At 41.5% G+C, this 23,031-nt stretch overlaps 1 protein-coding gene across 2 annotated transcripts in view; it reads left to right on the forward strand.

The window, feature by feature from the left end:
* COL22A1 (collagen type XXII alpha 1 chain) overlaps positions 1 to 23,031 on the forward strand; it is a 232,239-nt gene that overhangs the window by 71,657 nt on the left and 137,551 nt on the right. For both annotated transcript variants that reach the window (XM_083826393.1, XM_083826392.1), the window contains one exon: positions 17,161 to 17,272. In XM_083826393.1, coding sequence (XP_083682519.1) covers positions 17,161 to 17,272 — 112 coding nt within the window. The remainder of the gene's footprint in view (positions 1 to 17,160; positions 17,273 to 23,031) is intronic.

Here is a 23,031-nt window from a genome sequence, read left to right on the forward strand (position 1 = left end):
GGAAAAGAGTTATCTGACCATGGAAAATTTATCATGAGCTTTTTTTTTTTTTTTTTTTTTTTTGACATGGCAGCAAATTAAAAAGCTAGTGGAGCTTAGAGTAGTGGATAGGGGAAAGCAATAAGCCTTTTGTTTTGTTTTCTCTCTTTTTTTTTTTTTTTTTGATCACTCAACATTTGATGAGTTTGAATGTCTATTTATTTGGTCTGTGATTATTGTGGGATGTCCACAACCAATGGCCATTACCACTGAAGATCAGGTTATATATGTGTATGTAAGAAAGAAAAAAAAAGAGAGAGAGAGAGAAAGTCACAAGAAGGACCGGCTCATCTGAAAAAATCAAGTGAAAAATTAAGAGAAAAGAAGATTTGTTAAGATCTCTGCTTTTCCATGAATTCTGATACATCCTTCCAGGCAGATGAAGGACTTAATTTGTCAGACATATGCACGGGCTGTGCTTCTTTTCTACCCACCCAAGACTGTTTGAGCTGTTGGCAGAGAAAACCTGTGCAGCAAGAATGTGCTGTGAATATCTCTGATTGACCCAAAATCTGCAGTGAGAGGCAGGAGGCTCTTCTGCAGCTTGATTATGAGTCAAAATGGTAAAGGTCTGACAGCTCTGCTACAATTTAAGAGTTTTTTCTCTGGGGGACTTGCACTGACTGCACAAAATATCAGTTCAACTGTGCTGTCTGTAGGCAGCTTATTTTGGCTGCAGTCTGGCTTCACCTAGGCCTGTGATGATGCTGAGTGGTAGCACCTTTTCTGGTTGTTAGACGCAACCCCATAGTCCCCATACACCCAATCTCAACTGCTGTCCACTTCTAGGTCTTGTGTCAACTGTGTCAGCTTATTCTGACAGTCCTTGAAGGCAGTGCAAATGGTAGGGCTATTCAACAGATAACCGTACTGATTCTGAAAGAACCTATTTGTGGCAGAAGCTGCAGCTCAAAATGAGTAGGAGGATTGTATCTCTCACACAAGATTATCTTCTACATGATGCTTTCCAGAAGGCTGGTGTTGCAAATGGCTGCCTATGTCTAGTCTGTGTTTATCAGAGTAGAATTTTAATTCATGTGCTAATTGGTACACTTTATGCTTTCATTTGATTTCAAAAATAAATCTGATAGGAAGTGTAAAGGACAAGCATTCCACTGCAAGTCCAATGCAAGGGTATTGAGTACAATGAGGTGTACATTTTTACATACATTCACATTTATATACGTAGATACTTATGCTCTTCTGTAAAGTTTCTGTCTTTTAACAGTAGACTAGTTCAGGTTGGAAGGAAACTATGGAAGTCATCTGGTCCAACCTTCTGCTGGAAGTGGGACCTAACTTCAAGGTTCTCTTTAAAATTAACAGGTTGTTTGGGGCCTTTTACAGTTGAGTTTTGAGTATCTTCAAAGACAGTGTTTCCATAGGTCCTCTAGACCCCTGTTGCAGTTTGGATGCTATCACATTGATTTTTTTCCCCATAATATCTACTCAGAATTTTATTTGTTGCAAGGTGTCTGTTCTCCTGGTTGGACAGATAGCACGGTGCAGGCATTTACTGGACACAGGGATCCTCTTCACCATAAAGCATGAAGGCTCATCGTACCATGGAGTGGCTTAATAACAAGGTTATTGTAATATTTGACTGAAAAGGGTCTGAGGGTCATTGTGCTGCTGGAGATGGATCAGTATAGGATCAAAATGCTGACTGACTACTTATGTTCACCCTACATACACTGTGATAGTTTCAGAAGACTGCAAGGCCTTGGGTCCAATTCCAGCTGAATATCATTGCATTCTCTCAGCTAAAGTAATTGGAAAATTTCCGTTGGCTTAGACCACTGTATTTCCGTTTCCAAAATAATGCGTTGTGCTGGTAGTTGCTGCTGAAGGGCTTTTTTGTGCTGTCCCAAAGAGGACTGCGCTGCAGTTTTGAGGAGCAGCCTTCCACCTGCTCCTCACGCCTGTGAGAGAATTTCAGATCTGGAGCTTCTGTGGATTCACCACTGACAGCACAGAGGGGAAGGCAGTTCCTCTGCCAACTAGTCCTCAACTATTAAAGGCTCTGCAGTTAGTACCTGTGTCTTCCCCTCCACTTGGAAGCTTGATGATAGCCCAAATTGGTACTTGCCTGCAGGCTCCTAGCGCGGCAATTCGCAGCTGCATCCTGCACAAGCTTGTTTCTAGGCTGACACAAAGAGGAGCCCCATAGGGTGGATGTTGCAGCTAACCTCATTTTAGGGTTGTATTTAGGCTGTATTAAAAGGCTTCTCACAGCAAACACCTCTTTCCTTTCTCAGGCAGGGATAAGATGACAGAACTGGAGGTAAGAGGGGGAAAAGTCTTTCTAGGTATTTTTTTTCTCATCTTTTTATTGGGTGAAATGCAGCAGCAGATGTCACAGGCAATTGTTTCACAAAGAACATCACCAATGCCAGCCCTTTCCCATATACCATATCTATGTACACATAATAACACGACCAGCAACCTTTAAGTGTGTGATTGCAGTTATCTGAATGTGATTTGAGTCACTCTGGATTAGCAAAAGTAAACGTAAATGCTAGATGATAGATAAACTATGAAAGGACAAACTGTGAGATGAAGGGAGTCAGCGGTGTGACTGAGCTGTGGAAGATGTGTGGGATTTTGTTAGGGCTGAGGCTGAGGGTAGGGGTACAGCTGAGAGCATGGCCCATGCACAGCCAAGTGAATAACTACATGAAAAAGGATGCTATGAGCTGGAAGAGAACCAGCAGACTAAACTGATATTTCCCCTTCAAAAGACTGGTGCTTTTTTTCTTTAGACAAACAGAACTAAGCTAATCTCATCTATCTGAACTTCAGCAAGCGTTTGGCAGAGTACTGTATTGAAAGTAATTGCTAAAATTAAAAAGGATAGATATTAATAAAAGATGTAAAATGAGACAGAAACTGGCTAGCAGGGAAGTAATGATGGAGTTTCTAGGAAAGGGAATAACAAGCCCGAGGGCAGACAGTGATGGACCTCCTCAGGTCCACTTTTAGGTCTAGTCTTCTCTGTGAATATCCACAATATAAATTAGTATCAAGCTATCATGCAGGAGGAACTGGTTTGCCTCAAAAGCTCGGGATTTTTTCCAACTAAGTTGGGACAATTTGTTCAAAGGACATGTTATGGGACTTAGGGATCAGGACCAGGAATCTGTGCCATAAACCCATACTTTTTGGTGGCGTCTTAGCAGATGCTTGTAAGCCACAGTGCTGTACGGCTGGAGAAAAAGGCAATGGTCATTATCGGATAGGGTAAAGTAGGTCTTGTAGAGATAGGGAAGAATTCACGTGAATGGACAGGATTTTGGTTGTAGCTCATCTAGAAAAGCGTGCTTGGACTTCTTTGGTCAGGAAAGATAGGTTTGGTCTCGAGGAGCTAACATTGTGTTCAGGAGCCAGAGAGCCTGTTTTCAACGGGAGATTGCAAAAGTGCAGCGTGCAGGTGGAAGGGGGAGATATGATTGCCTTCCACAAATAGATCAGGGGAATAGCTGGAGGGAGATAGGGGAATCACTCAAGCTAAAGGACAAAGAGTATCATAAAAAATGGGTATTCGCTGTTTAAGAAATACATTGAGGTAAGACATTAGAAGAAGGCTTCAGAGTGTCAGAGATATGAAGGCCTGGAACCAGCTGTGAAGTAATAGTAATGGAGACAAATAAACAGCAATGGACAGGGCTACTTCTCATAGCAGAGGGCTGTACGCTGACCCTCTGGTATCACAGCATTTAAATGAAAAATCACGAGCTGTAGCATCCAGTGAGGGTTGCCACGGTGAAATATGGTTGCATGAGGTAAGGATATATAGGCAGCTTTACTGTACTACTGATACAAATTTTGGCAGTGACGTGAAGCAGCATCTGCTGAGCAGTTCATAACACGTAAATTCTGAATATAAATGTTTCTGCATGCATTAGGAATCACACTGGCAATTCTGAAAGAAAGAGAGAAATCTGGTTAGGGTACCAGGATAAACACTGTTTCTCTTCCAGGAAGTCTGATATTTTAAACAATGCTTAATGATACTTAAAATGAATTTCTTTCAGCATCCTTGTGGGTACCATGAGTTTTTGTTTTGTTTTGTTTTGTTTTTTGTTTGTTTTGTTTTGTTTTATCAAGAGGGGAAAAGAAAACAGAAGAGAGTTTAACTCATCTGCCCTGAAATATTCAAAATAAAACCACAGTTGTAATGCTTAATCTCTCTTATATTTCTATATTGTTATTTTGGTCCCATCACCATTTAACAAGGGATCATAGCCTACTACGAATGATGACCAGGCAGGAAAACACAATGATAACATTTTGCACCCTGAAGATGTACCCCTTGTGTAGTTTTATGAACCGTTATATTGCATTGAAACAACACATGAATTATCAAGCTATTGAAAAATGAACTATGCTTCTTGAGGTTTTAAAACTTCACATTTGATTTATTTGTCTGTTAAACTAGACCTGCAGGACATGGGATTTGGTTGTGGAAATCTGCATGATCCCTAGATGTAAAAATGAGCTGAGCTCTGGTCTTCAACATTGTCCACCAGAGGAGATAATGCTACTCAGCAGATGATGGTTCCTATTTTCAGAGTGAATCTGCCACAGATGTAAAGAACGACTTGCACAGATTTTTATAAAATGCAAAGAAAAATTAACCCTGGGAAGGGATGCTTCCAACCACTGCATAAAATTATGCATCATGTACAAGCCACACTGGATGGTGTTAATGGGGCAAGGAGGAAACATCAAAGCCTCTGTCTCCTAAGTAGTCACAAAGGCCATGGTATGAAGGACAGCAGAAATTGCATTATGGGTTGTAATACAGATTGACCTCAGCAGTCTCACTCTCTTCCCCATCTCTGAAACCTTCGTGTGCAGATGAGGAAAATGCCAGCATATTTATGATCTCTGTGTTTTTCTGTAGCTCTATAAAAGACATTTGGGCATTCTACTACAGAGACACCGGCTGTAAAACTAGTAGCCTACAATTATAGACTGTAATGGCTGTGTTTAACTGTCAGCATGTCTCCAGTGTCCTGTGGTTTGCCGTACAGGGCCTGCATTCCAGAGATGCCAGTGACTAACCAGCTAATTACAATATTCTTGGGACTATTTATATTTTTTATATTAAAACATGTGGTAGCAGGAGAGAACTGGAGCATCCGGGCTGTTGAACCTGCAGAAGGAGCACGTTAGATCCATGTCCCTCAGGGGGCAAAAGTGCACTTGTCACAGCGTGATGGGCATTTTGCCCTCCCTTTGCACTTGGTACACTGCATCATCCGTCTCCAAGTCTCCTTGAGAATCCCCTGAGAGGTAAGCGGTGAATCCAGGAATAGCTGCAGAGCTCTGTAGTGGATCACTGGCTTCAGACAGTAGATGCACACAGTTTTGCAGCAAACTTGAAGCTGGCTATTCATGTAGACACCAGCCACTCAATCCACAGTGGTGTAACCATATGTACAAGACTGGATATAGCTATGAAAGATGAGGGAGAAGGATGGAGCTTTCCTGTGCCATGGTGCAGTCACTTTGCTGTCACATTTTTCAGTGACCACCCGTTAGGCGATGATAGAGGGGAGGAGGTCAAGAGCTTCTTCCCTCCTTCCCCCCCCCAGCTTTTCCTAAGAAGTCCCCATATATAATTCGGTAAAGTGTGATCAGCACTGCCTTAAGTGCTAATGATCATCCCCGGAGGTCTTCAAGAAATGTGTAGATTTAGAACTCAGTAGCATGATATAGTGGTGGACTTTAGTACTTGGTTAAAGGTTGGACCAGATGATCTTAGAGGCCTTTTCCAACCTGAATGCTTCTATGATCTCCATTCTAGAAGAGTCTGGAGAGGTGGATATGAAGCCTGGCTCCTGAGACAAATGTATCTGGCTATAGCTGCTATGTGTCCACGAGAAGCAAGCAGGAAAAGTAGTAGTTGATGTGTTGTTCAAGATTCAGTATCGTGTGAGCTGGAGAAACTGGATGGGCTTGTGTGGGTTGAATTTGTCTTCTAGGCTGGTAGGTGGGATACCTGTGGAGGTATTATTAGGAAGTCACTTTCAGCTTTGCTTTCCGGAGGCTATAGACTGTAAAATAGCTAATCTCAACAATATAGCCTGTTTGTCACACTTAAAAGAACTTTGAAGGTTTACAGAAGTCACCAAATGACTCACCACTGTTCAAGGACATTTTAGTACCCAGTAACTCCAAGACAAACAGCTCAAGTAAGCAAATGATTACCAATAAGTCATCCGTGAGCTGTAACTGCAGCCACTACAGTCCTATGGGCCAGCTCTAACCTGTGTGTTAGGTGTACACCATGGCATGGCCAGTGTCCAGATCCCCCAGTTATCCAGAATGGGGACTTGCGGTGGTTTCACTTGGGCTTATGAACAAAAGCATCCTGCAGATTATATATCATCACACTGCCCCCAACAGAGCTGGGTTCAGGAATTTCTTGAATTTAAACCGCATGTTTTAAATTTTTTTTTTTTCCTAATATGTTCACAGTTGTAGCTATTACCCAACGTCATGGATCTCAGTGGACTTTTCATACTGTGACCTGAGCAGTGCTAGGCATTGGATCCGTACTGGAGCAGGTAGCCCAGCTTAGCTGCTCAAAGACATCAGAAAAAAATGGAGAACAAATGCTGAAATTACTTTAGGATTTGCTACTGCAGGAAGAAAACTGGAATATTTGGTAATAGCTGAGCAGTCCCCATGAGACTTCTGCATTCACATTAAATACTTACATGGGTTAACCATGCACAGAAATAAGCACATGAAATATTCAGATACCTGCATATTTTAAAAATACCTGTCCCCAAAGGTTGTTGTGTTTTTCTTGTTATTGTTGTTTTTAAACTAGTAGCATTTGCTTTCTTCCAGAAGTTAAACAAGCCAGGACTTTTTCTTACTGCAGTGTATTTGAGGTTGATAAAAGAGAAATAAATTCAATTTCTGCCTCTTCATAGCCCAAGAAGCAACCAATCCTTTGGCTATAAAAAGATTAATAGTTTGGAGAATGGTGAGGTACCTGCCAGATATTTCTCGGCCCAGATAGTTTTGATTAATCCTACTTCAGAAAAAGATTGCTGCAAAAGAAGGGACTGGAAAAAGCATCTCCTAGATTTGTCACTGCAAGTGTTTTGGCCGTTGTGCACAGAAGATGGGAAGAAGGTGTATATACAATTTCAAGAACCTCCTCCTAATGCTTGGAGATAAATCAGCCTGTCTGATGCAAATGGTCTCCAACAACTGCTGTGGTCGGTTTTGGGATTACCTACAGGTCTAATCTGTTTGGTACTGATCATCTGGCACAAAGTAACCAGCACAGTCTCTTAGAGAGCAATCCCCAGCTGCAGTCATATTAGGCCTTGCTCATAGCACCTAAAACTAACATGAGTACTTTTACTTTCATGAATAATCTGTTGATGAGGTTTTCATATAGCTCGGACAGCAGAACTGCGAGGAGAATCTAGCAGGTTATACCCTAATAAAATGTTTTTGCTCAGATACTTTTTCACAGCCTGAAGACACTGGTAGTCTTTTGGACAAGCAAACAGCAGGAATTGTTGCTGATAATGCTGAGTTCATCAGTCCTGCCAGTCTCATAAGCACTTTTCTGCTGTTGCTCATCTCAGCTACATGCAAAGAGTCCTCCTGGGTCCACTGTGCTGCCAGCAAAACCTTTATTCAAAGGAGTGTGGAGTCCTCCCCTCCCTGCTGCTAACCCAGGTGGTTACCCTGTGGTTAGTCCATTTTATGGATTTCCAGAGGACTACAGGGCACCTCAGCTCCCGAGGAACTCAAAGGAGGGCTTCAAAATAGAGGAACTAATTAAAATCAGAACTTAATACAAATAGTCCTGGTAAGTTCAGCTGGTGCAAGCCTATCTGGCATACAAGGACATCAAAGGAATAATGAACCCCTGTTTAATCTTGTAAATCACTGGAGCAGGAAAGGAGCTGAAAGAGGGCCCATGGCAGTAAGCCAGATGTCCATCACAGAGAAAATGGAGAATGACTTCTACACAGAAAAGCCTTCAGCAACGAGGCAAAGAGTTCAGTGTCAAGACCAGCTTTCAGTGTCGTTCAGTATGCCACTTGCCGCTGTCCGAAAACAGAGGCAAACAGATAAGAGAGGATGAGTGGGCTGGTGTAGATAAACAGAACAGTGCATGGAATAAAGTGGCGTGTTATTAGCATGGGATCAGGTGCTGAAATGTGCTGCCTTAAAGACAGCTGCTGTAGACACGTATTTATTTCCTGCTCTTACAACAGGCTGCGGGTTAGATTCTACCAGGTGTGTCTTTCTGTATCTGTGTATTCACCTACTTGCTTATGACTTTGACCTCTTTCTTTCTCTCTCTAGTACTGCCTCTGTGGTCTCATTTTCTTATTCATTTTATGACCCTCTTATCTTTCCTGAAGTGCTATCTTTCCCTTCCTGTGTAAGGGTATGAAACGATTGTTTCTGATCCCTGTTTTTTTGAGTAAAGCTTTAGGCTGATGTTTGCAAAAAAGAGTAGCCCAGTAGTTCAGCCTGGTGACCGCGTGCTCACCTGCCTCACTGCTTCCCCATGCTTGCTCCTTTTTGAAGTATAACTATGTGATATCCCTCAAGCAACGTTCCTGCTTCTGGTAATCCCAGATGTGGACTGAAGCTCAAGCTGAGGTTGAGTTCATTTTGGCATCTGCACGGGACTGTTGTGGCTTGCTGCTTTTCTGGGCAAAAGCAAAAAGTAGAAATTGTCTCTCCCAGTGTTGTGATGCACAGAAAGCAAACCAGGATCGGTAAACCAGCAGCCTGAGTGGTGGCAATATGTATCAGGGTATGTCTGCTTTATTATGGTTATAAAACTGAGACCATCTAGGATATCCTCTAAGACACCTTCTGGAGTATCACATGGAAGGTACTCAGCTTGCTGAAATAACTTCTTCATGCTGTAAGAACTGTTCCTTCTGCTTCAACAGTGCCTCATTAGAAGCTTAAGCTCTTACCTGCTCTTCCCAATGAGGCCGTATTAAAATTCCAGTGGATCTCATGGGAAGACAGTCAGATCATCATGAAGTGCTGCTTAAATCTCAACAGTAGCATCTGTGGAAACAAAGGGCAATTGGTTAATAGCAAGAACTTCTTTAAAACACTCTTGAGGCCCTTTTATCTATAGGCTTTGGAGAATTGTATAGTTCCAAAATTCCCTTACGATCTGCTTTTAAATGTAGCAAATTAATTTTAAGGACTTGTACAACCTGTTTGCCCACTACAGTGCTTCATGCAGGGTTTGTGGGCAGCGAGTGAACCTCGCTGGTTTACTCCTCCTCAGGTGCAGTCCTTAATGCTCTGGGAATAAGTCAGGTAACAGCTGCTGGATGCTGCTTTTGAATCAAACTGTTGAGCTGGGAATGCTGGATGTGGGATGAAATATCTGTGCAGAACGTAAGATACTGCTTTCTCTGGTTTTGCTGGAGAGGTGAACTATAGGGGAATAAAACAGGGAAAGAAGATAGAATTCTTATCCATTGTAAGTCTTTGGAAATCACTTACTTGTTGACAGCCAGAAAGGTTTTCCAAGAAAAGACCTGAGGGTAATGGTGAATAAAAATTGGACATCAGCCAGCAACATGTGCTTTCAGCCCAGACAGCCAACCATATCCTGGGCTGCATCAAGAGCAACATGGCCAGCAGGTCAAGGGAGGTGATTCTAGCCAACTCAAACCATTGCATGATTCGGTAATAACAACAGTGCACAACATCACCCCTCCTAAATACTACTACTTATTGCCTAGTGATTAGGGCACTGTTAGGGATACGGGTAATTTTAAAGTAGTGGAAGAGCTTTGGAGATGGAGAATTCAGTTATCTCTTTAAAATATCCCTAATTATCTAAGGTTCTGTCAGCTCTTGCCAGAATTTCCTTTCCTGTGATGGAAGGTATGTCAGGAACAGCAGAAATGTTGTAGCAGATGATGACTACTATAACAATAACAGCAACACGTGTTTAGTAAAGCGGTAGGTTTCCCCTTCAGTGTTTGGACACTTCTGTTTTAGCCCTGGACTGAGACACATCTTCACTGTCCTGAAAGAACTGTTTTCAGCCTAGAAAACAGTAGAAGAAAATACAGTAGAAGAGAAATGATAATGCACATCTACATTCTAACTTCAAGTAGCTAATTGCCAGACACAATTGGCTAAATGCATCATTGAACTTCAGAAGCTAGCTTAACTTTTAAAATTTTTCTTTTCTTTTTCTTTTTCTTTTTCTTTTTCTTTTTCTTTTTCTTTTTCTTTTTCTTTTTCTTTTTCTTTTTCTTTTTCTTTTTCTTTTTCTTTTTCTTTTTCTTTTTCTTTTTCTTTTTCTTTTTCTTTTTCTTTTTCTTTTTCTTTTTCTTTTTCTTTTTCTTTTTCTTTTTCTTTTTCTTTTTCTTTTTCTTTTTCTTTTTCTTTTTCTTTTTCTTTTTCTTTTTCTTTTTCTTTTTCTTTTTCTTTTTCTTTTTCTTTTTCTTTTTCTTTTTCTTTTTCTTTTTCTTTTTCTTTTTCTTTTTCTTTTTCTTTTTCTTTTTCTTTTTCTTTTCTTTTTCTTTTTCTTTTTCTTTTTCTTTCTTTTTCTTTTTCTTTTTCTTTTTCTTTTTCTTTTTCTTTTTCTTTTTCTTTTTCCCTTTCCCTTTCCCTTTCCCTTTCCCTTTCCCTTTCCCTTTCCCTTTCCCTTTCCCTTTCCCTTTCCCTTTCCCTTTCCCTTTCCCTTTCCCTTTCCCTTTCCCTTTCCCTTTCCCTTTCCCTTTCCCTTTCCCTTTCTTCCTCTTCCTTTCCCTTTCTTCCTCTTCCTCTTCCTCTTCCTCTTCCTCTTCCTCCTCCTCCTCTTCCTCTTCCTCTTCCTCTTCCTCTTCCTCTTCCTCTTCCTCTTCCTCTTCCCCTTCCCCTTCCCCTTCCCCTTCCCCTTCCCCTTCCCCTTCCCCTTCCCCTTCCCCTTCCCCTTCCCCTTCCCCTTCCCCTTCCCCTTCCCCTTCCCCTTCCCCTTCCCCTTCCCCTTCCCCTTCCCCTTCCCCTTCCCCTTCCTTCTCCTCCTCCTCCTCCTCCTCCTCCTCCTCTTCCTTTTTCTTCTTTCCTCTCCCTCTCCTTCTCCCTCTCCCTCTCCCTCTCCCTTTTCCTTTATATATTAGCAGAAAATATAACTAGGGGAGGTAACAAAAATGGGGGCCACTGATGGTGGTAATAGTCTTGCAGATCATACCAGAGAAATGGAATGAATGTGTTCAGGATCTAGTGAACATGCAGGCTCTTCCTTGTGAGCACAGGCAAACCATGTAAACATAACTTTCAAGAATGCAGAAATGTTAGGGAAGAAAATTGATAAAATCTTGTATTTTCTGAAAGACTCCCAGGTGACACTATTCTTCCTAGAAATTTATATACTTCTCTACCAGAAACTTTACTGCCATTGACCTCCGCTAGTGAAAGTAACGTGCTGTCTTATCACAGGCACTACAGATTGCCATTTTCAGAGGTGTCAGAGGAGCAGTAGCTGACGACAACCTCCCTTGACCTTGGCACTTGGCAGTACTCTATCAGTATCTTGACAAGGCTGATAATTCAGCTTGAAGTTTAACTAAGACCAGTGTATGGAGCATTTCCTGCAAAAGCCACTTTGTTTTATGTTAGTGCTTGTGGCTGGAAATCCTCCATGATAAATGCAGCCCAGACACATCACCTGAGGCTTCAGTGCCCAGTGCCTTTCCAGATTCCTTTCTCACCTGCTTTCGACATCGCCCACCAGAAACTTTTACAATTAGAAGTAGCCCACTGGCCCCCCTGCAAGTGTTGCCTCGAGCTCCTTGGGAATACAAAGCAGAAGCCTTATCTTAGAAAGTTTCTTCAGACAAAATAAGAAGCTAATGGCCCTGTTCTGCTTTGAGAAGACTTTCCAGATGTGCACACTGCTGTGTTTCTGGCTATTAAAACTTCTTGCTGTTGCTTTGTTTTTCTGGGTTTTGGTACTGTTTTTTGTGACATCTCCCTGCCCCCTAACACGTTCTTAGTGGAATCAAGCAGAAATCCAGTTCATGCTCAGAAGAACCAACTACGGCCCCTTCAGCCTGATCTTGAAATAATTATTTTGAAAAAAACACTGTGGGACTGCGAGACAGAGCTCTTTGATCATCCTTTGGCCCCTCTTTAGAGTGTGGCAGAGTGCAATGTGGACATCCTTCCTGTAAAAGAGAATCTTTTGAACGTTAGAGGTAGACGATGTAAAAATTGTCTAGTGCCAAGTTTTACCAATCTTTCCCTGCAACAGGCAGCCTACTTTCTGATTCTGGGAAAATGAGCTGCTTCCTGTAAGGAGCTATTACTTGCAAGTAAAGATACATTCGGCTGATTTGATCAGTAGAGCAGTGCATAAGAAATTGCTTTTCAAGCCAAGTATGCTGTTAGGAATCTAGGCTTCTCTTTCAGGTCACCGTTTTAATTTTAGTGTTAATGGACTAGGGTGCGCTGCTTTTCAGGAGACGTGATTAGGTTAGAGGGTTTCAGTGGCCCCATATTGTTTTAGCAGCCATAATGAAATAGGAAGCTTATGATCAAAGAGTATTATTCATCTTATTAATTGTCATATTTATGGCATTACTGATTAAATAATTTATAAGCCATCTGGGAAACCACACCTGTCCTTTTACACACAAAAATACCCCACCTTTTCAAGCAAAGCACCTGAGAACAGAAAACTTCCCCCCCTTTCCTCTTGTGATGGAGCATGGTGCAATGGCTCGATAACAGTAGCCTTGTCCTTGCTAATTCAGCTAGATATGTTTCTTCCACATCATTTTTGGAGAGGACTGGGAAGCTATGTGTAGGACCTCATTTTCCCTGTAGCCCTCGGACAGCATTTGATTTGTGTCTTCTAACTATAGCCTAACTCTCAAACTCCTGTTTTCCCACATTTGGCTTGGTGGAGTTGGAGAAATCTGTGAATTTTCTTGGATCCAGGGATGACTCCACTCAATGCCACTCATTGGCAGTGACAACATGCTTTGTCCTTGATGGTGGAAAGCTAATGTACAGCCCAAATTTCTGCTGTCAGTCCATCCCAGAAATGTGCTACAACAGACTAAAAAGGCAGTGAGACATTTGGGGAAAGATCTAAGTGAGCTGTTTCCACTGCACTGTTAGCAGCCAGGTAGTGCCAGGTGTAAGCTCCTGTTCACGTGTTGGATAAATTATTACATCATCACTTATTTTTTAAGTTAACATTGATATTCAATACTAAATTAAAAGCATCACACTGGTTCCCTCACAATCCCAGTCCTAGTCCTGAAGTCAACAAGGGAAGAACATACTCAATCCAGTGCTTGCAGGCACGTGAAATAAACAAAATAATAAAAATAAAGACTATATATGTTTTCTTTTCCTTCAACTAGAATAATCTTGGAGACTACTTTCAAGCTCAAATTTGTTTGGGACTCTCCTCATGTCTTCTTTCCAGTCTCACCTGGGCAATCTGCCCAGATTAATCTCTCAACTCAACTGACAATATTTGGGGTTTGTTTGTTTCTTCTCCCTCTTAGAAATGGTATGGTACCTGTTTAAGGGGATACATAAATGGTCAACAGATACTGTTAAGGAGATTCTGTAAATGGTCAGGATAGCAAACTTAAGATATTGCTCTTCTGATTTTAAAAATCTGCAACATTTATTCAATCCTGAATGCAAATGAGGCAATGTAAGCGTAAGTTATGTGTCATTATTTACCATTTTTTCCTCTTGACTTCTGCTTCATTCAATGCAAAAAAAAAAAAATGATAATATGTCCAATAGGTGGAATATACCTCACTTCGTTGGTCTGAAAATTATGGTCTGTATGGGCTTCCATTCTAGTGAATGGAAGAAGGTAGGCACTCCCAAATAGTCATTTGGCTTGTCTTTAGACAGGTCCAAGTCAGATGTGATGAATCACCTACCTAGATACTCCTGTATTTCTCTGCTGACCCACAAGGAAACTGAGGCAACCTGCATACATCAGAAGTCTCCCATTTTGGACAGCTAAAATTAGATGAGGTGTGTCTCATTCTCATCACACAGTTCTTTGTTTAGTGCATGGCCTGGTGCTATATTTTCTGTAATGTTACTGAAATCCTTGAGGTAATGGACAATTGAAATGTCTATTGCTTCCTCAGCTTTGGTAGGCAAGGAAATATCTAAGAGTGAGAGTCATCTCACCAGCTACAGACCTTTACTAGGTGAGGCTTAGCATGCACACTGTGCATCCTAAGCTCTCTTTATGTCAATGGAGACAAACACGCACTTTTAGCATCTGTTTTAGCATGAGATGAATCTTTCCCCAGAAGTGCATGTATTCAACCCTCTTTGCCTAACTGAGAATCTATGTTATTACACTGTCTAAAGAGCTGACCTTTAGCTAGTTGAAGTGCTCTGTGTGAAGTGCTCTGTGAACATGAATTTGTTTCATAGCTCTCTCTAAGGAAATTAGAGGCAACACCTGAATGTGTTACAGAGCAAAATCATGGTGTAATTAAGACAAAAGCATTTGCCGGTTTTGGATGTGCACTCTGACACATCTAGAGCTCAGCTTTTCCAAGAGACTACATGGCACTTTAAATTTTCAAGGAACAACCCTCATTCATTTCTAAATTGAAATATGAAGAAATTTGCAAGTTGTCAATCCATAGCCTGAATACGAAAAAGGTATAGTGATTTACCAGTGTGATTTAATCAATCGTGAATGCAAACAGACAATATAAGTTGTATGTGACCTATCCTCAGTACTGTGAGTTCTGCTTGCAAATAGTCCTAATAGCCTTGTTAGTGTTTCATTGTGTTGTTTAGGAATCAAAAAAAGAGAGATGGAATGAAACTTACTCTTGGCTTACATCCACTACAAAAACATGCTAGTGTGCACACCACAAGAGTTGCTCCTGATGTGAATGTTAACTTGAGTTATTAGATAAACATGAGACTAAGTTTGGGTCTGAGCTATCTTAGCAGGAAGTCCTTGTCACTGTATCTTGTACTCATGTCCTGAGCAATGTTCAGCCTTAAAAGCTCCATGGGCTGAGCAATTCTCCATGGCTTTTAGGCTCTTGTGACTTGACTTGACACTGTGTCACGGCTTGGGCAGCTTTCCAGCCTTATTCATTCACACCTTAGTGTGAACAGTGAACAATTTTCATTGCCTGCCAGTACGGGCTCTTACCAGCAAAGCTCAACTGCCTTCCTCACTTTTCTGCAGCTGGTGTAGATGAAGGATATGTATTGCATGGCGAAATGAGCTATGGGAGAGTTTATATGGGCGACTCATACTGTTTTTCATATGATAGCCAGCAGGGAGCTCTCGTGTTCTGGTAGGGTCTATTTGCCACGATTTATAGCTGCAATCGTGGCTGATTACTGCATGTCAGAAGGGTGTATCACTAGCGTTGCTGCAGAGGTGATTATGAGGTGGAGCCATGAGGCCCTGGAGCATCTTAACTGCCTATTTGCCCTCCTGAAAGTCCAGTAATAGCTGAAAATAGAGTGGGCAGGAGGGAAAAGCTGTTGACAGCCAAGAAAGTTACTGTAATACAAAAGGCCTCAACTTGGCACCAGGCAACCATTTCTGTCTTTGCAAACAATTAAGATTATATTTCTTCAGAAAAAGCAATTTCTTTAGAAAAAGCTCCATGTCAGAAGTTTTGTGCTTTATTTGCTGTCTGCTGTCACATCTTGATCTGCCTGGAGGCTGGACCACACATTGTTTTGCACCTATTTATTCCTATAAATTTGAAAAATGATGTCATTAGGTGGGTGCCTTTTCCTATTGCAGCAGTTTTGAAGTCCTGCAGTGGATTTCAGTGGAAAAGATTCACAAAGGGAACTAAGAAGCCCAAGACTTTTAAGGCTTAAGTTCACCACACAAAAATGTTCGTCAGTTCTGAAAAAGATTTAGGAGCTCACTAACTGAACAAAGTTGAAACCCCTGTCATAGTTTAAAATCAATTTACCAAAATAACCTGTTCTAATGTCACCGGTTTCATGTGTAGGAATACATCCACGGGATATAATATGTGCAGTCCTGTGTGTGAGAGGGGAAGGAGATGCTGGAATAGCCAAAACAAAGACATAGGTTCTCTTTTAAGCCACAGAATTGCAGAATCACAGAATGGTTGAGGGTGGAAGGGGCCCCTGGTCATCTGCTCCAACCCTCTGCTCAAGCAGGGTGGCCCAGGACCATGTCCAGGCAGCTTTTGAGGATCTCCAAGGAGGGAGACTCCACGGCCTCTGGGCAGCCTGTTCCAATCCTCAGTCTTGCCTAAATCACTCTCAGCCTGGCCTTTGCACTGTCTTTGCCTGTAACTCCACAGCGTGTCTGGTTCTGGGAGTAGCTGTTAGTTTGGATGTGCATCCTGTGGAGGTAGTTTGGAGGTAAATTCAGGACAGTTGAATCCACATGGCACTGCAGCTCCAGGATCTAGATGCATTCAGGAACACGGCACAGTTGTACCCCCTCTGTCCCTGGCAGAGTTTAGTACCTGGGACTTTGTGTCACAAAAGCACGGGCTCTTTGTGGGTGGGACCACATCGGTGCTGAAGATGCATAGACCCACATAAACGACTTCTACTTGAGCTAATAAGCCTTGTCAGAACAAATTCAGAAGCTTGACACAAGTGTCTGCAGCCCAGTATAACCGCTCATAGTAATGATGAATCAATTGTACTAGGGTGTATTAAAATTATAAGAAAAGTGTATGCAGACAAGTGTCTTGGACTAGCAGTTTTCAGTAAGTATTTCAGTCTGCACATGTGCATTTTTCAACCTTATTTTAGACTTTATAGGGATTAATGAATTATATAGTATTTTCAAGGTGCTGTGACAATGCAAACAATAACTGTTGATTTCTGGAGAACTTTATTGTAATTTCTCTAAGACTTGTTACATTTTGACTCTGAGCTTGGTTTTGAGATTTTGGGCTAAGCAGATTAGGCCACATGAGAATTTTGTTCTGGCTTTTCCCAGCAACAAGGTTAATCTCTGAAGTGCTACATCTGTGGGCTAAGATAACCTAAGTACGGTTATAGACATTCCCTACTGCTCTCCTTTGTGTATATAGCAGCCTGATCAATCCCTTATATTTGTACTTCTGATATGGACAGGATTTGACCTGATGGATTCGTTCAGCGTGAAACAGATCTTTGGAATGAAAGAAAATGGAATTCAAAGCTCTTATGTACGACTTGGAAGTTTTCCTGTTGTTCAGAAAACTGAGTGAGTACCCCGGTCCTTCACTTTATTTTTGCCTGAGACTCTGATTTTTGTTGTTTGGTTCCTCTAGGTTTATTGTGAAGTATCTGGTACCTACAGGTATTCTGCTGCTTTGATCAGCTCTTTCAGTCCTGCTGGCACAGAATTTATAAAAGGTGCTTGGGATCCTCTGTACCAACTCGAAGCTCCATCCTGGTAGAGAATGAGCTGGTCTCAGTTTATCTCAACAGCTGTGAGGAGCAGTATTAAGAAAGTCACAAAATAATGTACGGCCTAGTAAATAGACTCTAAAAGGATATTTGGTAGCTCTCCCATCGAGATACAGAATCACAGAATCATCTAGGTTGGAAGAGACCTTCAAGACTGTCAAGACCAACCATCTTGAACTGGAGGTGCAGGTTGTGACCTGGTTTTCTTTTTATGCAAAGGGCACAGGCTTATGTTTTCCACCTCATGGATGCAGCTGGTGATGTGAGACTTGTCCCCACAGAGGTCTGAGCTTCTTCTCCTGTTGGCATCATGGGCAGATGGGAGATGTGGGTCACAGTTCGGGCATCTGTCTTCGAGAGGTTCTTGCATCTTCTATGTCCTGGGCACAAATGGAGGTGCAGCTCTTGATCTGAATCCTCACAGAGTAGAGAGCTGTCACCCATGCAGCATGAGCAGGGCTTTGATCTCCTTGGGATCGCAGAGATGAGGTGGGATGGCTCTCCCACCATGGCTGGACACGAGCTCTTCAGAAAGGCCAGGCTGGTGTGAGAGCAGCAGGGAGGCATGGAGCTCATTTTGACAAAAGCGTCTTAGGTAGGAAAAGTAAAGATTTTAAGTTTTCTTAGGGGAAAAGTAAAGATTTTAAGTTTTCTTAGGTAAAAAGTAAAGATTTAAGATTTCTCAGGTTTTAAGAAAATAGATCTCGGAGCAGTCCAGTAGTTTCTGGCATCTGTTCACAATATAGTTTCAAGCTCTGTGAACTAACTCTGTGTAATTGGAAGAAACTCCTGCTGTCTTTTGCTCCTCTGTCTTTTTGCCACATATGTAAGGTGAAAATTAATTCCAAAGTGAAGATAATGACAGACTAATACAATGTCTAACAGTTGTGGAATTGTTCTGACCATAAGGAGCTGCAGTTCAGGCAACCTTGAATATATTTACAGTCCCTTTTTGGCTTTTAGAAGATGCTGAGTATTTTTTCATTAAATCCTGTAGAGACAATGTAAAACTGTCTACAGGCTCATTTGCACCGTAGTACCTCAGATATTTTTAGAAATATTAGCAAATAATACACTTCGTAATCTGAATGTCATTTGTGGCACTGTAGTGTATCTTCTAAAATTTTTCTTGTAAAAATTACCAAAGTAACTCCCCTCACTGTGAATTCTGTAATGACAGTGATTCTCTGAGTTCAAGCGGGTTTTCTGGTGAAAGCTGCATTTCAGATTACATTAATATATATTTGTTAATTGCAAGAGACCAGTTTATAGTAGATGTTGTTATCAGTTAGTTAATAAGGTTTTTGGCCTCGCGAAAGAATGAGCAATTTTTAATCCTGTGTCACCATCAGTTTGGTCCCTGGAGCCTTTTATAACCTGAGGCTGACAGTTGTGTCGTAGGCTATCAGACTGTTTTCTCTTTGGGTTGTCATTTGAGTCCTGCTAGCATTAGCCTTGAAAAGAGTGAGTGCATAATTTCACTGAGTAACCACAAGCCATAGATTGAATTGTCATCATTAACATCTTTGCAGTAAATTTCACTCTGCTGGTTTGAACTTCAGCTTAAAAAATCGATGGTAATTCTTTTCCTTCTTATGGATGAAGGCTGTTTTTTTTTGTTGTTGTTCTTTTTTTTTTTTCTGTTGTTGTTTATTTGTTTGTTTGTTTTCAGTTTTGGCTCTTTTACTTAGCTCACTGCATCTTTGAGATTGTCCTGTGACTTGCATTTGCTTGATTTCACAATATTTTTTCATCCAGTAGCCCACCTGGATTGATTTGCTCTTCTCTCCTCTCCTTCTTTCTCTATATAAACATAACATAAAAAGTCTTAAAAAAAATATGTCCAAATATGGTATATTGAACAGAAAACTGTTTGCACTAATGCCCATGAATGATGTCAAGTCTCAGGGTACGTAAATTCATCATCTGGAAGAAGGCCAACAAACTAAGGCACCTTCATCTTGACAAGTAGTATATACATAGCTGGTGTGTGCAGGGAAGGGAATAAACCTTTGCTGTTGTTGTTGTTGTTTTTTTTTTGTTTTGTTTTGTTTGTTTGTTTTGTCTTACAGCAGCTTGTGGGTAAAATCCTTGCTTGCTGTGGCTTTTAATAACAATAATAACAAACAGTAATGTACTCTATCACTGGAGAGAGTTATCATCAGGACTATGTAGAAAGTAGCCCTTGAAGTAGGGAAGCGCAGCTTCTGCTTAAGAAATTCTGAGAGTGATGATCTGCTGATCTGGAGCTCTGGGAAACAGGACTAACGCAAACCTTGGGTGTATAAGCAGGAACTTGCAAGTATGAGCAAAGTATCTCCGTTACAAGGAACTCTGTCATCCCTGCTTTGTCCAGTCTATGTGTCCATAATTCAATAGATAAGAATGAAGTGAATGGAAGGTTAAAGAATCAGGAAGCAAGTCTAATAGTGAGAAACTCAAGCACAATACAGTCGGGTAAAATTAAGAAGTTAACAACTGGGGTGATCACCACTTGTAAGCACTTTGGGGAATGAAAGATTAGTAGAGGGTCTTTGGTACAGTGGATAGTGGTAGACTGAAAGTCAGCGCCTACCTGTTAACATCATCAAAAAACAGCTTGGAAGAAATGCACGCTTTTAATGAATGCATTTAGCCTCTGGAACAAGTTACCATGGATTATAGAGAGCTGTCCATTTGCACTGCTTTTAGAAATTAAGAGCTGAAGCACTTTGTTCTTGTTTTTGCTGTTGTTCTCCCAGAAAGACTGAGGAAGCAAAGCCAGACCAACCAGCTATGATGACTTTCCATCTGCTCAGATTGCATCCATTTATTTGTTCATGTTGTTTTTAAAATAAGTAAGATATTTTTTTGCCCAGTCTTTTTGCCAATTGTCTATTTTGACAATTAGAAGTAAAGTATCCTAAATTAGTAAATTGAAATGACTAAGCTTCCTTTTAAATGATTAACAGAAACATAGAACTAAAGAAGATTTTTTTCTGTTTTCAGCATTTTGCATTTTAACTTCCATACTCCTGTGGTTTGGGAATGAAACCAAACGGATATGTCACTGTGGAAGGTGTCTGCATATTTGGTTCATTTTACTTGTTGGATGTCAGGATTCGGAGATGGTGCATATAGGGTCATTGCTCACAGAAAATGAAATCTCATAGGGCTGAACAAAACCGATAACTGGAATAATAAACAAAACAAAAACATCTGTCCTGTCTTGCAGATAACCTCAAGCAACATTTAGCAACTGATAGCTACATCTCATAATTAGATGCAAAATCGTTAACTGAGTAATGTATTTAATTCACTTTATTATCTGCTTAAAGGATTTGTATCATTTTATATAAGCACTAGTACTTTTACAAAGTGCCAGCTTAGTTGCATGGGAAATGAGCCTATTCATCTTCCGATCTGGAGCCTACACCCATGAACTTTCTTCCCGTTCGTAGTGAGGCACCCGGCAAGTGATCAAATGCAACAGACAGGATGCAACTGATGTCCTGGTCGCTGCAGATCTCTCTAGCTGGCTGAGGACTAGTCTAGTGCTAGTGCTTCTCCCCACGGCTCAGGTAGCTGGGGCTCTCCTGCTGTTTGCTCATGGCTCCTCAGTGGATCTTCTGTGCCCCACATTTTGGGTTTGGTTTATTCAGACATGTTTCTCTTCACTGTTGTCTTGGCTAATGACAAGATTTTGGCTCACTATCCCATTCTGTCCTCCGTTTATTTCTTCTGGTCCTAACTCCAAAGGCTTCCTTCTGCAATGTACATCCCTCAATCTCCTTTTGCCTGATCTGGCTCTAGCCTGGCTTGGTCCTTATCCCAGCTGCCACCTCACAGAACTTCCTGATGCTTGGCTGGTTGTTCCTGTCTGGAACAGCCTGCTGAAGCTGCCCCTTCCCTTCCCTTCCCTTCCCTTCCCTTCCCTTCCCTTCCCTTCCCTTCCCTTCCCTTCCCTTCCCTTCCCTTCCCTTCCCTTCCCTTCCCTTCCCTTCCCTTCCCTTCCCTTCCCTTCCCTTCCCTTCCCTTCCCTTCCCTTCCCTTCCCTTCCCTTCCCTTCCCTTCCCTTCCCTTCCCTTCCCTTCCCTTCCCTTCCCTTCCCTTCCCTTCCCTTCCCTTCCCTTCCCTTCCCTTCCCTTCCCTTCCCTTCCCTTCCCTTCCCTTCCCTTCCCTTCCCTTCCCTTCCCTTCCCTTCCCTTCCCTTCCCTTCCCTTCCTCCCCCTCTTTTTCTGATTCTTCTGATTCTCCTCCTCCTCTTCCTGCTTAGTGGTTAGTGGTTTTTAGTTGAGGTGAAAATGGTCAGATTTTGCAGGTACATTAATTATGTCCCTTCCTCACCAAATGCAAACACCTTATTAATAACCATTACATTCAATGTCTGAAATGAGAACCGATAATCTTATTTTTCTCCATTGTATTATTATTATAGATGTAGGATATCACTCTGATTGTTACAGATGTAGGCTCGTATACCAAACAAAAGCATGTAAGAAGGAGGATATATTGAGTAAATGGAAAATGGCTAAGAGAGTCTCCTGCCTGGTTATTATCATCTCTTCTTTGTAGAAGTTGTGATTCACCTGACCATGGAGATGGGTTAATTAACTCTTAGACCAACCTGCAGCACCGGAGGATTCCCATGTCTTGGAGTTTTATAATGAGCTCTTGTGCAATCCATCCTGTTGTCAGAGTTATAGACCAAGGAGCCGACAGAGAGCTCCCTGTAGGTACCAGCCATCCAGCAAAGCTCCATAATATGGATCATCAGTTCAATTCAGCCTTGAGTGAAAGAAGGAAGTAAAACATACCTGGGGACAGCAATTCCTGCCCTTGGATTCCTGAGTAAAGCTGGGCTTCTAGTTGGAGATCACTTTTCAGTGAGGAAAGAAATGAAAGCTCATAAGAAGGGGTGCTGTTATTTATGCAGTAATGCATCTCTGTAAAAGATGCAAGGACCAAGGACTTCAGAAACAGCTTTTATCATACCTTCAAAGCAATGAGAGCGTTTTTAGATTTGCTTTTGGCAGGGAGCCTTTTTCTGTCTGGTACTTGCAGTCAGTTCTTCAGCACCTTAAAAAATCAGTTGAGGTTGACAGGTAATAGGTCATTATAGCTTTCTATCAGTGTAAGTCAACCCAATGGACCATTTGTCAGCCTCTGTGTGACGAGGCGTGGCCAGGCTCACAAGGATATTTAGGTACATAATTCTCAGTTATTTCTGTGGGCATTAAGCATCTGAAAACCTTTTTTTTTTTTCTGAATTTAAGCTTGCATGGTGTTATTCCTGTTTCCAGATCAGAAGTATCCAGAGAGACATTCTGAGCTCAGAGGCCAGCAATCAGCTCTTGCAGATTTGGTTGTAGGCTGTCAGGCCCAACACGATATCATCACAAGGGATTAACTTCAACCACATGTTCGTAGACCTACCTGCTCAGCAAAGCAGTGAAGCCACAGTTAAAGACACTGCCTTTAATTTGTACTAGGAATGAAGCACGCCTGTATACGTGGAGTTGCAAAATCAGCAAGGAAAGGCAGCACAGAAAGCAAGAGTCAAGCTGCTGTTGA

Source organism: Anser anser (genome assembly GCF_964211835.1).
Source record: "Anser anser genome assembly, chromosome: 2".
Classification (NCBI taxonomy): Eukaryota; Metazoa; Chordata; class Aves; order Anseriformes; family Anatidae; genus Anser; species Anser anser.